The 14,544-nt window shown below is 36.0% G+C and overlaps 2 protein-coding genes across 4 annotated transcripts in view; one reads left to right on the forward strand and one right to left on the reverse strand.

The window, feature by feature from the left end:
- LOC121330251 (coiled-coil domain-containing protein 85C-A-like) overlaps positions 1 to 5,243 on the forward strand; it is a 37,231-nt gene extending 31,988 nt beyond the window's left edge. For all 3 annotated transcript variants that reach the window (XM_041276618.1, XM_041276615.1, XM_041276616.1), the window contains 3 exons: positions 2,881 to 2,976; positions 3,537 to 3,635; positions 4,304 to 5,243. In XM_041276618.1, coding sequence (XP_041132552.1) covers positions 2,881 to 2,976; positions 3,537 to 3,635; positions 4,304 to 4,393 — 285 coding nt within the window. In that variant the 3' untranslated portion in view covers positions 4,394 to 5,243. The remainder of the gene's footprint in view (positions 1 to 2,880; positions 2,977 to 3,536; positions 3,636 to 4,303) is intronic.
- Positions 5,244 to 7,075: 1,832 nt separating this feature from the next.
- LOC121330155 (cyclin-K-like) lies at positions 7,076 to 14,287 on the reverse strand. The gene is made up of 11 exons (XM_041276462.1): positions 14,170 to 14,287; positions 13,349 to 13,595; positions 12,770 to 12,851; positions 12,488 to 12,619; positions 11,979 to 12,084; positions 11,571 to 11,628; positions 11,022 to 11,191; positions 10,714 to 10,925; positions 9,699 to 9,735; positions 9,377 to 9,448; positions 7,076 to 8,678 (listed from the first exon to the last, which is right to left on the reverse strand). Exons 2-11 carry the CDS (start codon positions 13,534 to 13,536, stop codon positions 8,077 to 8,079), a joined length of 1,659 nt encoding a protein of 552 aa, XP_041132396.1. The 5' UTR covers positions 13,537 to 13,595; positions 14,170 to 14,287; the 3' UTR covers positions 7,076 to 8,076.
- Between the last annotated feature and the right edge of the window lie 257 nt (positions 14,288 to 14,544).

Raw genomic sequence — 14,544 nt, forward strand, 5'->3', positions numbered from 1 at the left:
AATTCTCTGCAAACATTCCGGATGGATATCATACAGTTGTTTGTTTTCAATTTAATGGAAAATTGTAAATTATGTTCCAGTGAAATGTGAATTCTAAATAGTTATTAGAGCTTTTATAACCGAGAGAGAGAGAGAGAGAGAGAGAGAGAGAGAGAGAGAGAGAGAGAGAGAGAGAGAGAGAGAGAGAGAGAGAGAGAGAGAGAGAGAGAGAGAGAGAGAGAGAGAGAGAGAGACATTTGTGTACAATCATTACCTTCTGGGCAATTTTCTTTTACATGGGAAGAAAATTAATTAGTATCAGCTATAGTCTTCATGAGCAAGAAACTGCAGTGGTGCAGATCTTTGAAAGGGAGGCAGGTCCTTGAGTAAAAACAAGTGTCTCAAAGTTTCACATTTAATTTCAATAGCTTTGAACCCTAACAGCAGATGGGAATTACAAAAAATTCAGCTACCTTCATTTTAAACAATAAGAATGCTTGTGAATAGCTTAGTAAATGGGGGTGCCTAAAACAGAGATTGACATTTTTGGGCCAAATTTTTCCCACCCACACCAAAAAACAAAACAAAACAAAGCACATGAATCTCAGATTCAGCCAGTGCTATGCATTATTATAACAATGCAAATGAACTATTTTGAAAAGCTACATCTTTCCCCTGCCCTCTAGTATAAGTGATGCAGAAAGTTTATAGATTTTCCTACATTTCTTATTTTAGCATCTGATATAGCTCTTCCCAAAATCCCTGCCGATTTCTGAGCAGAATGATCTCTCCCATACACAGAATGTACCAGTCTCTTGTGTGTCTCTAGTTCAGTTAGACTCACAGTGATGTAGGTAAACAGTGCTGAGGAGAATGTCGAAGTGGTTTATAGAAGACATTCAGAACCCTTGCATTCGTGGTTGTTGTGTGGAATGTGGAGTGTAATTATGGTTGGGCAAAGTTCCCAGTAGTCCACAGTTGCCACAGATACTCACAGCTGTGTTGCCTTACTAACTTCTTGTATTACTGCACTATTTAAGTACTTGGGTGACACAATTAACCATAACACAAATCTGAACCTTATTCAGTTGTTGAGAAATTCTGGTAATAACCAAACGTACCTAAAATTTTATTTTCTAATCGGTATGCAGCTTTCCTCATTTGAATTTGTGGATTTTAGAAAAGTTTAAAATTAAGGACTTGGGTGTAACTTTTCAAATAAAAAACAGTTTTCACACAAAACCAGCACCTAAACTGTATCTTGTCATACATCCACCAGCAAAGCAGAACAGCCCCAGTGGAACAGGCTCACATCAGTGATCTCATTAAGTTATATTAAAAAGAAGTGATTTATATATCCTCCCTCCTGGTTTTCTCTGAAGCTAAATCCCTTCACATTCTCACTGTGAACACAAAGAGAACGCAGGGGAGAGCCTGGAATACAGTCAACGCACAAAGTACTAATGACTTAGAATTACTGAATCTCAATAAACACAGTGTTAATAAGACAGATGTTAATATTGGTAGCACTCGGGACAGTGTTCCGCAGAATCATATGAGCACTGGGGCTCACTTGAGTGCTTCCTTGTGTTTTATGTTTCCAGTCAAGCAGGGATTATAGCTGTTGGGAGCCAGTTAGGAAGGTATATTGGCCTATCTTTTGGGTAATACGTATAAGACACAGTATGTGTGGTTATTCCATACATTAAGAACTTATTTAGTATATGGTACATTTAAAAATAGCACAAGAGAAAGGAGGCACTTCCTAGAAAAACTCTGTAGGGAGAGCATTGCAGTCTAATAAAATGGCCTTGAGTTCTGTTTGTACTCGGTGTTAGGGGGTTTTTATATAACCTATTGGCTGTTCCTACATTTGTAACATGCATATCTCTAGAAAGTCTGTTCTGCGTCCACTCATAGCAGCATGGAAAACAATTCCAGCTAACTGTTTTTAACTTAACACAAGAAAAACACCCACAAAGACGGTTTCAAGACGTGGCTCAAAGGGCTGGATAGAGTGAATTGATTCTTTGTTCTGCTCTGCCTTGTTCTGACCTTGGAAAGAGGGAGGTCAGATTTTGATTAATTAAGAACGGAACACACTGTGTTTTCTTGCAGGATTAATTTATAAACCGGCAGCTTTGCAAGCACTGTTGCATAAGCCGCTGTTACTTTTTCTAATTATTACTCTGGGGTGTCATGTACTGTGTGTTGCTCTGTGTCTCAGACTCTGCCTTTTCTTTTGTTTGTTTTTTTTGCAAGCTGAGTGACTTGCAATGTCATCTGAAGAGATTGTACAATGTATACGTGCTGTATATAGTATTTAATGGTAATTGTAGGGAGTCTGGAATTCTCAGAGCATGAACCCTATAACAGGTGTTTCATTACACGTTATCTCCAATTCCCACTTTCCCCCCCACTAGTGTACAGATCAGGGAACCACTTGTTTTGTAAGTGCTGGATCCATTGTGTGAGAACATAAAGTGGATCCTATTGCCATGCATGAAGAAGCCTTTTTTTAAAAATGAGCTGCAGCTGGAAGTCAAAATATGGGTCCATTTTTTCAAAGCCTCTTTAAAGCAATGAAAAATTTGGGAAAGTGTGTGGCTGTTAGTGGGGGGATGATGCTGAATAGTGTGAGGTGTATTAAAAAGGGATGTGCTATAAATCTGCTGTTCAGAAAATTCTGACAAACTGACAAACCCAGCACAAGAAACTCAAAATGTAAACAATACAGTATGTTACTGGTAGGGACATAGAAAACATGTAATCAGCTGACACTGTCAGTGGATGTGGCATGGTGCTTTGGGCGTGTTCTTCTGTGGTCCGGTCCATGAGCAGACTATGGAAGTGCCCTTTGTCACAGTAGTTTTTATTTCATGTGTGGTTTTGTTTCAATAGGGCTCCGTGCGACTGACCCCTGGGGATTCCTCATCACCTTCAGTGGGGTATATTCCTTCAGCACAAAAACCAGAGGCAGTGGTACATGCCATGAAGGTACAGACTCTCTTATTCCCAATAATGATCCCATTGCTTCAGTCCCAGCCCACGACAGGGATTATATACGCTTACACTATTTAAAACCAGCGTCATTAAACAGGGGGTCATTTTTAAAATACCTTGTCCACAGGCTGCTAAGTCATCTGCACATATTACTGTAGATTATTATTCAGTTATGTTTTTTTTTTTAATGCATTTTAGGTTTTTGTTCTCTTTCTTTTGGAGAAAAGTAGTTTCTTGTTGTTTTTTTTTTCCCTTCTCCTTGGTGTGTAGGGATATTACTTTGTTTGTGACAAGATCCTTCAGGTTACCTGGCATTGCCAAGTAGCCATTGACATATAAATTAACTAAATTAATGACGCTTACAAACAGTTCAATCTGATCAGAAGCTTATTCTGTACAATAAATTAAAATAATTCTGAGACAACCTAACGACAATAATGTACTAACCTGACAAGTAGGATGCTATAAAAAGTAAAGGAATAACCAGGTTCTTTTAAAATTGTACATTAGCTATTTGCCATAATACGTTGACATTTGTTTTTTCCCTTCTTAAGGTCCTGGAAGTCCATGAAAACCTGGACAAGCAAGTACCAGAACACTGCGAAGAGGACCTTAGTGAGAAGGAGAAAGCGATTGTTCGTGAAATGTGTAACGTAAGTACTTCTGAATTCAGATAGTTGTCTATTTCCCCCCCCCCGGGATTGCTGGGAAATCATTTTCCTTGGCTGTTTTTTAAAATTGTATTCAGAGTGAAATAATGTTTCCATTACAGAATTCTAGATTCTTAGTGGTGGTTTGAGCAATGAAGGAATAAAGTTAGCAATATACAGAGGATATTGTAGTGATCTGATATTGTAGTGATGTGTTGTATCGTGTTTTGTCTATTTCCTGAGTGCCTGTGCATGTGAACAAGTCCATCTGTGGGGTGGGGGGGAACTTGATCGAGTCGTGACCCCAGTGTGCTTGTGAGTGCTGTCTAATCATGTTGTGTTTGCCCCTTGTTCGACTTGTGGGGTCCAATAACGTGTCTTTATTATGTTGAAACGTTATGAGTTTCAGGGTATAACGGGGCAGCTTGCACGGTGCTGTGGGCTGTTGTGGTGTGCTGACCTTGATGAATAAAATCTGTGAATGAGATCTTGCTGCCTTCGTCTGGCTCCCTTTTGTTCACCCGGGAACGCTACTATATTAATATGTGCATACTCTTTTTTTTCCCTATTTTTGTTCAGTATGCAATTGTTCTTCTATATATACAGTATATGTCAATAATAAGGATGCGTAGATTGTTTCGTTTTGTCATCTTTTGTTTCTTAATGTTTAGGTTGTTTGGCGTAAGCTGGGAGATGCTGCTGGCTCCAAGCCATCCATTAGGCAGCAGCTGTCTGGAAACCAGTTTAAGGGACCTTTGTAGTTGCGGAAGGCTTCAAAAAAATCTGATGAATGGACCTTTGAACAGTGAGGCTCTTTGCATGGGACATTTTGTTTAACTAAAACTCTTTTCATATGACTGTATGTACATACTATCTTCTAATGGAGATTGTTTATGAACCAAATTTCATGGACTGGCACCATTTTACCAACCACGACACTTAGTATTACCTTTAGACTAAAAACTTGTTTTAAATTATTAGCCAAGCAAATACTAACAGGTATCTCACCAAGAAGTATTCAAGACTGGCAGCTAGTTTTACATTTTTGTCACTCCAGCATACTGCCTACTGTTGTTAATTGGTTTCTGGTCTGTGCTATATGTACAAAACATGTACATTGAATAGCTTTTCAATGTTTTAATTCAACTTTTCCTAATACAAGGCTCACTTCTTGTGAAGCTGCATTTGGTTTGTGCATCATTTCTGTATAAAATAGCCAATAAGGAGACCCACTTTTCTGAACTGTGTTTGTTATTACCAGAAAAAAAGTAATAAACCACTGGCACTTTTATGGAAGATAACTGTCCTTTACCCTGTTTTCTTTGAGAGAATTTAAGATAAGCTATCGTTAAAGTAATGTTTACTTAATTAAACAATATATATATATTTTTTTTAGTTAGTTTTTTTTAGTGGATTAGGGACAGATTTAAAATATATATCCTACCATAGCAATAGCACATTGTCACAATTTGTAACTGCACCATGGTCATGTTTGTGCATAACACCTATAATACCTGTATTGTTTTTAAAACCACATTAAGGCAGAATTGGCCATATAAAGTTTGATACTGGAAAACATAGAACACTTTCTGCATTTGTACACAAAGTATCTTTTCCTTTTTATAATTTATACATACATGTATAATCTTCATATTGTACAAGTAATATATATATATATATAATATATATATATATATATATATATATATATATATATATTGATATTATCTTATAAATATATATATATATATTTATTTATAAAAAAAAATCTAAATGCAGAAAGTCTAAACTGTAGTGTTTTAGTATTAAGTATAACTTTAACAGATAAAAGTACTTTGTTTTCTGTGACTTAAATATTTAGTTTCACCAAACAATGGAAATGATTTCAGCTTAAAATGTCAATCTTGTTTAATAAAGTATGGATGCCGCAAGTGACTTCATCAATAGCAGTGTACGTTTATGCAAATGTTTAGTCACAAAATAAGGACGTGTCAACAAAAAAACAAACAAAAACACTGCCTATTATGTTGGTATTTGTCTATTAAGTAAACAATATTAACTTATTTGCTGTATTTGTTTCAGTTCAAAATACAGTATTTAATCCTAGATTACATTAGATACATATAGGGTTTCATTTTAAAATGAAAACGCAGTAACTACTTTCGTAATACTGAGCTTTTGTAAATAACAGAATCTAAATTAGTACACAAATCATACACTAAATCTGTAACAGGGCCAACTGCAATTGTACACTCATTTGGGTCTAAAAAAAAAAAGTGTTTATGATAATGGAAAAAGTGACCTTTTAAAAAAATAAATGCATAGAAAGACTGCATACTACTGACTTTTTATATAAACTAATTTGAATACAAAGCAATTTAAATTTTGAATATTTTCATAATGTGACTTTTTTTAAATGTGCTGCTTCTTTTGTGGATGAGATTTTGATTTGGAATCTGTGATTTTATTAAAGTTCTGTTGTTTTTTCCTGTATTTTGTCTGTTAATAGGGTACACTATACTGGAAAACCTGAAATCTACATCATTGTGTAAATATAAATTCATGTAGTGTGAATAGCATGCATTTGTAACCTCTCAAGGAACTGTAATTTTTTTTTCCTCATAAGTATTTAGCAAAAGTGGACTGATCTTTTTAGCAAATTAAACTTGATCTCAAATAGACCACTTGCAGCCGATTTTTGAAAAAATAAAGTAAATTCTTTGCGTTCTTGTGGTTGTGTTTATGAAAAATAATATGCTGTGGGTTTTTCTTTTCTAAGAAAAGTCAGTTTTGGTTGTTAAAGTTCTTTCAGCACCAAATACGCAATAGTGATACAAAACACATCTTGTAACGTTGAAAACAATCTTACTTTTTGCCCCAGGGCCCCTTTCTGTACAATGTAAAACAGACTAAAAACTGTTTGTAGTCAACAGACTACTTGTGCCCCCTCCTGGTAAGTTTTAAAATGACACATTCACTTATTCAGAATCTTTGTTACAGTGGTAGTATTGAACAGTGCGTGCTGAAATGGTATTAGACACATCAAATGTTTCAGCATGTACTAATGATTCTGACCCACATAACTGTCCAATTCATACTGTATGTGGAAGATAATGTTATGAATGAATAGCTGCCACAAATTAACTGCATACTCCTACTGACCCTAAGAAAGTCATAACACATAGACATGTATGTCTAAAACATATATTACATTTACAAATCACTTACTGCAGTAATGACTTGGTATTAATTTATTATCATGCAAAAGCCATATTGAAGTCACATTTGGAATTAAGAACTTTAATACAACTGAAAACAAATTGGACCTTAAATTAGTAATACTCTAAGTTTCATATTGATACTAGGAATACTCTCACTGGTCCCACTTCAATTTTATATATATATATATATATATATATATATATATATATATATATATATATATATACACACACACACACACACACACACTTGAATATGAAATATACAGTAAGACAAAGCTACAGAATAAATAGTTGGTGCTCTTTCCTAGTATGACACCAGCCCACCTCAATGGTGAGCACAGAAGACAGCTGATTAGAAACAGTACCAGGAAGGCAGTTTGCTATTTTTGTATGAATTGCATATCCTGAATTGAGTAAAAAAACAAAAATACCTTCACAACAAGAACAATGTACCCATTTATAGTAGTAAATTGTTGTTTTTTGTTTCGTATTCCCTTACCAACTCGCGATTCCATGTATGAATGTTTCTCATGCTTTATTGGTTGTTATTTTTTCTTCAAATATATGTTCTACCCAGTAAAATTGATCTACAGTACAAGCTCATATTTGCAATACAAGTGTCCATTCAAATTCTGGAGTTTCACATTGGAATGCTTCAAATACATCAAAAGCAAAATCAGAGTGCACATTTTTTAAATATCATTTCTCGCTGTATAGAATGTAGATCATTTTTAGAATAGAATTCCCAGTACTTGGAGTAATATATGGACTTAAAATGTGAAGATCAAACTCCCATTTGTAGGAACCCAAATACATGTTCATCCTCAAACTTATCTACTCATCTTTGTACTACACACCCACCTCAAATAGAAACAAACTAGTTAATACAGATGTATAATATTGTTGCTTTTCAATTTATTTATTTTTAAGGTCAAAACTACATTTTATTTTTAACTTGAGCACTACAAGAAAAAAAAAAATGTTGGTTTCAGAAGCGCATAAATAACACATCTACAGTGTTTGCCTTGTATCTGCACTGATTGCACCCTATATGTGTCTAAAAATAAGTCTCCCAAAACTGTTGTTAATCAATATAGACCATGTATCATCCAAAATCATTCTTACAACTATAACCATGGCTAAACTATTTACAGACAATACAAACTCAAATTAGCATGGAATATTATGCTTTTTAAGTGCATTTCATTTGGTTTCTATTTTTATCTCATCCAACCTCCACGACTCATACCTCCTACTGGGGGCATGCCAGGTGGGGGCAAAGGAGGGACCTGTGGCTGCCCACCTGGAGGGCCAGGATGCGGTGGGTAGTTGGCAGGAGGGATGCCCAACCCTGGAGGTGGCACACCATGGCCTGGGGGCAACCGAGGAGGGGGAGGGTAGTTGTGGTTGTATCCAGGTGGTGGGTAGGCAGGGGATGGAGGTGGGAGGTTCGGAGGGGGGTAGTTTGCTGAAGGAGGGGGCACTGGGGGTGGTGGATTAGGAGGGTAAACATGTGGGTGGTACGGCATTGGTGGTCCGTACGAGGGAGGCATGGCTCCATAAGAGGGTCCTTCTGTCTTCATCATGGACTGTAGACTTTGATAGCCCTCCCCAGACATGTAAGAGCTTGACGTAGACATGCCCATGATATAGCTGGACGGGGGAGGAGGGGGCGGGCGGTGAGGTAGTGGGGGTGGCTGATGAACCGGAGCTTGGTGAGGCGGAGGGGGAACTGGTCCTTTTGGTACTTCAATGGAATCGCCAGTCGCAGCCAAATCGGCCTCTCCCACTGGTGCTGACACTACTGGAGGAGGCTTTCGATCTGTTAGTAGAGAAGTGTCCACATTGTTTCAATGTCTCGTTCATAAAGAGACAGATGCATCTGCATTTATTTCATGTATATGCTTTTGACAAGAGACAAAAACAACACATTGCTAAATGCCTAGATATTTTGTTAAAATGATAGTTAATGCTATTTACATACACATACCACAGTCTATCTTCTATTGCAAAGTGTTTCTTTTTTTTGGCAAAGTCAATATTTGTTTTGGAAACTTTATATTACACCCATATATTACAAAGTCAATCCAGAAACCAAATAGATTTAGTAATCTATTCATCCAAACATGTACAGGATGGACTGCAATGGCATGCCAGGTTTAATCTTTTCTTTGATGACATAAGTCAATCTACTGTAGGGTTTACACTAACGAACCTTGTAATCCATCACTGTTTAACTACATTAACCTTGAACTAGTTGCATAACTGCAACCATGTGTTTATATCTAAAGTCCTTTGCAGCCTCAGAGTGTAAAACCTGCTTACAATGCTAATATTTCCAGTTCACCAAGCTTTTTCTGATTTACAAGAGATGCATTTGCCGATATGCTGAATAGAGAACATATGTAATATTTAGATATTACTAAATTGCAAAAAATCAATAACCAGATATTTTGTATCACTATTGAATAGAAAGCTTAAAGAATTTAAAGCAAGCTTTTCAAACTGCCAGCTACTCACCTGGTGGGGGTTGCACGCTTGGTAGTGGTGGAAGTGGTGTCTCCAGCCTGGGAATTTTAGAAACCACTTGCTCTGTGCATAAAACAAAGATGATTAGAAACCTTGTTCATATCTAAGAAATTAAAAAGGAATAAAACATATGCAATATACCAATATGTCATTGTTTCAGCAGAATTCAATGTTGTGAACTAAAGCATTTGTATTAATTGGACATCTTGAAGTCTTTTGCGAGTTACTTGAGTAATGCATTCCTGCACACCTAACAGTGGGTGCAGGCGTTTCGAAACTTTTCAGAATGCACGTCTTGTGATACGTCTCTTACCTGATACCTTGCTTTCATCCTTAGGGGATCCAACCGGCTGTGAATATGAAAGAAAACAAAATAAGAGTCAAAGTCACCTGTACTTATAATCAAACACTATGCCAGTAAGATTTTATTAAATCATGTTACAAATAAAGTAATCGCCACATATCTGACTGCAGTGGGACCAGAGTAAGGGTAGATATGTAAAAAGTCAAATGAATGAATCCTGTTTTAAATACCATTGTACACAGCTATAACAATTTCTATATTGCGTGCATTCGCTGCCGAGTGACAGGCAGGAGATCGAGACGGGGTGCAAAGTTGGTAAGCCCTGCAGGCGACGAACAGGATTTATTTACATATCAACACACTGCACAGCTCAGGTGACACATACAACACAGTGTACAGAAACTTTGGTCGGATCTACAATATCTGAACTAACTGTTCAATAATAAACTAACGTTGCTGAAGAGGTTGATCATGGTGGATAAACGATTAGGGCGGATATGTGACGGGCAGATACGCAAGAGATTACTGTACTTAAATGCCCAGACTGAATTCTGTAAAGAATGGTAAGACTCAGGTGGCAAACCATAATCCTCATTCACGTGGTCTATTTCTGCAATCTATTAAGATTCATTACTCTACAGTGCATACATTCCCTTTGAAACATCATTTGAACAACACTAATCTTCCAAATTACCAACATTAGAATCGTATGAATGAAAACCTACATGCAAATTGAGCTGGCATTAAACAACAAATGGACTGATCTCTCGGTTGTGTGAGAGGCCAGTATCTCTAAAAGAAATGTTCTGCAGATCAGAGATAACATTCTTAAAACAACATACCCATACAGAATATGTGCTATCTTATGGAGAAACGTGGCCTCCCACTTAAAGGTATTTAGCTCAAATCATTTATCCTTAAATCAATGTCAAACTGATACTCTAAAAGAAAGAACATGTTTATTAGATACCCTATTTAAAAAACAAGCATGCTTTCATATATTTGTGTTAAGTCTGAAACTAACATGTGTTCTTTTCAACTGTTTTGGAGGACTGGATTGTGGGGAGGCTTTCTTGGTCTGTTGTCCCAACTGACTTTGCCCAGAGTTCTGGCCTTGTGCCTGTGCTAGTGCCTGTAGCTGCTGGAGAGTTGGCATGATTTTCTCTTTCTCCTGGATCTGCTGGGGAATCGGCTGTTTCCCCTGGGAGTAAAGATCAAGGATCTGATGGCAAATGTCTATAATTGGTAGAAAATAACATAAAAAAAGAGTTAATCTTAATGCAACACATTTTTAAAAATCTAACAAATGATCAGTGTTTTCATTTTACTTGCCTTCCAACAGTTCAACTGGAACATCTTGTACAAACTGCTCCCACCATTTACGGTACATCTGTTTCGATGCCCACTCCTGGATCTCAAACTTACACAACCGGCCAGCAAGATACATTACAGCTACAGCAATTATCTCTGGCTCCCACTGCAGGGACAGCATGGTGCACAAGCTGAAACACATCACAGAAACATTAGAAACATGTGGCACATCAAACTGAAAGCAACAAAATATAACAACAATATATACAAAAGACTAAAGCAATAAGAACACTATTTATCATGTTTAGGATCCAAGGCTTTTGATTTGAAAAGGGCCTTTCAAATGATATGTTCAGTTTATCAGCATACAGAGACATTTCAAGAAGACACCATGTGAACGAACAGTGATGTGATCACAGAAGACAGCAACATGTGCCCTATAAAATATTTTCACCTGTTTCAGAGTATTAATTACCATTTCTGTTTTATTTGTAGCACTATAATTATTAAAATGTCCAAGTTGAGAAATGATCCTTATAAAACCTATAATAATTTCTAAATATTTTTTACCTGTCATTTACAAATGTCCAGGCCATTTGCACCAGCTTCTGTAGTTTGTTTTTGTCCCCTAAATAGATTGAACAGAATTAATGTTTACTTACATTTAAGTGGGTTTATATATATATACATACATACATACATATATACATATATATATATATATATATATATATATATATATATATATATATATATAAACACACATATATATATATATATATATATATATATATATATATATATATATATATATATATATATATATATATATATATATATATATATATATTAAAACAAAACATTAAACATTAAAAATCTTTATAACTACCAGTTATTTTGTCATTTTACAAGATTTATACAGCCACCTTACAGTAGCAAACCTGTAGAATGGTCAGTTGCTGCCATGAACATTCATACCTTTAAGTTGTTTTGCATATCGTAGGAGGAACTGGTAAGGATGTTCCACCTGCAAGTCAAACTTGATTGTCTGCAGCAGTATTCTCTCCAGCACCATTACTTCCTCCTAAATAAATGAAGACATTTTTTGTGTTTTAGTTTAACCAAAGAGAAGAGCTGTCTCCCCCTGGAAAGGGGAAATGTTTAACTACAGAAGTTTAAAGGAAATTAGGGATCAGAAATCTGTCAATTACTATTCCTGCTGAAATACATAAATGAATGTTTGCTCAACTCACAGTTTTTGCATTAAATATTGTTTAGAATTTAAACAAAGTGAACATAATGCAAAAATACAAATTTTATTCTAACATCCATATCATTTAAATGCTGGCTAACATTGAAAAATTTCCCAAACGCTAAGACCACAAATGTCACTTATTAGACAACAGAACAGAAAAGAGAAGATCCCTGGTAAGAATAAAAGTACTAAAGATTAATTTCAGGTTTTGTTACAATTGAGAAAAACTTACCTTTGGGTCATCTCCAAACTGTGCAAACTGAACATCATTCAGTAAACTGCGAGCAGTTTTTATGATATCTTTACATTTCTTTGGAGTTTCTTCTACCTTTCCAGCTAGAAACAGACAGCAAGCCCCAGTGACCTACAGAAACAAAGAAGCAATGTGTCAAACAGAACAGTAAACCCTAGCAGTGCACAGAGTAACACCATTTAAATGTATTATTCTGACAGGTAAATGCTTTGCAGCAAGAGAAAGACTTCAATTAGAGGAGCTCAGAATCTGAATACTCACATATCTTGGAAACTGTTTGAAGGAATGAAACATATAAAAACGATGAAAGTAGATAATCCCAGTGGCCAGTGTATCATAGTGTCTGATATTTTAGTTCAGGCGTTTAATTAAAAATTAAGCTATTATTTTTCACAAATAAAAAAAAAATGCTAACCTGTTTGGCGGGCAAGGGATATACAAGGGGGTGGGGTAAACAAAAAAAACTTTAATTGTTCTTACATAGATATTGTTATTTACTTGTTATAAAAAAAAAGGTCCTTGAAAAAAGATGCAAAGGCTTCTACAGTAACAAAGGTCGAAAAACTAGTGTTTTTGCTGTGCTAAATAATAGTACAAATGATAAATACAAATCACAGGTGTTCCAAGCAGAATTTGAGATAAATTTATAATGCAATTTATTAGTATAAGTACCAAATCAAAATACACAAAATGTTTTGGTTACTTAGTAACACTATAGATATATACAAACTCACTGCATAAACTGTCATAGTTTTTAATCACAAAAACAAAACGGAAGATACAGCATAGGTCAATTCACAAAAGTATTTGTTTTACCATAAATCAATAATAAAAGGATACAGCCCCAAGCGGGTTCCCACATCAAATATGAATCTTGCTCCCTCCCGGCGGTATCTAGCCTCTGTTGCTGGATCAAGACCTTCAGACTGGGAGGGGGTATGAGCAAGATCCTTCTTGTCCCAGTACCAGCATGGTTTTATGTGGTCCAGGCTTGTGACAGGAGTGGAGTTCTCCTTATTTTCCTTCATTTATTCAAAATAACCTAAAGCTGGAGACCTCTGAATAGCCTTTAACAACCGTGTGTTTCCTAATTGTGCAAAACATTCAAAAACACATTACAAAACAGCGACATAGCTACATTTGTATATCAGAATAACATGAAATCTGAGGGCTAAATGCTATAGCATACAGTTTGCAGTACGTTGCAGAACCTCAACATTATTGGCAGACGCATGCAACAAATTGCTATTCTGCACCATTATCTCTCCAAATAAAGCGTGTTATCCTGGGTTTTAAAACAAACTACTTCGTAAGGAATAATCAAAAAAAGTGAGCACAATTAATAACGAGTTCAAATGTTTACTTATTGTCACTGCTTTCACAAACCAAAGTGCTAGAACTTAAGTTGTGTTGTTATTACAGCTAGTTTACACTATACAGGAAACGATATATTACAGTGAGTATAATAAAAAAGCCAACGCAATTTAAAAAAAATAATTATTATTGTTATTCATTTTAGACCACTGGTACTTTGTGTACTACGGAACACGTACCACATCGTTCATGCAACGACACAAACAAACTGCGTGTACGCCAAAGGCTGAAGTTTGTTTCATTTTTTCTGATCTCAAAAGTAAACGCTAAAAATAAATAATACCAACCTGAATACAAAGGAAACTATGCAATTGTCAATTTAGCTATGAATCGCGTGTTTTTTACTTTAATTGTAAAACACTGCCTATCCTACCACCTTGGACGCCTCCATCTTTGCGAAATCAGGCTACGTCATCACGCATCAACAACGTGTTTTTTTTTTTTTTTTTTTTTACTACCTCAATACGCAACGGCGGTATTGGCCAATCACAGCTTTGCATTCTTAACCTTTTTTGGTAATAAAGGGTCTGCGCTCCAACAACCAATCTTGGGGAAAAAAAGAGAGCCAATGACAGGAGACAGGGGGAGTTAGCGCAGCTTTTTTGGACAGAAGCGCATTAAAGCCAATGACAGAGCAGAATATGCAGACCATCCAGTCATCA

Source organism: Polyodon spathula, chromosome 17 (assembly GCF_017654505.1).
Source record: "Polyodon spathula isolate WHYD16114869_AA chromosome 17, ASM1765450v1, whole genome shotgun sequence".
Classification (NCBI taxonomy): domain Eukaryota; kingdom Metazoa; phylum Chordata; class Actinopteri; order Acipenseriformes; family Polyodontidae; genus Polyodon; species Polyodon spathula.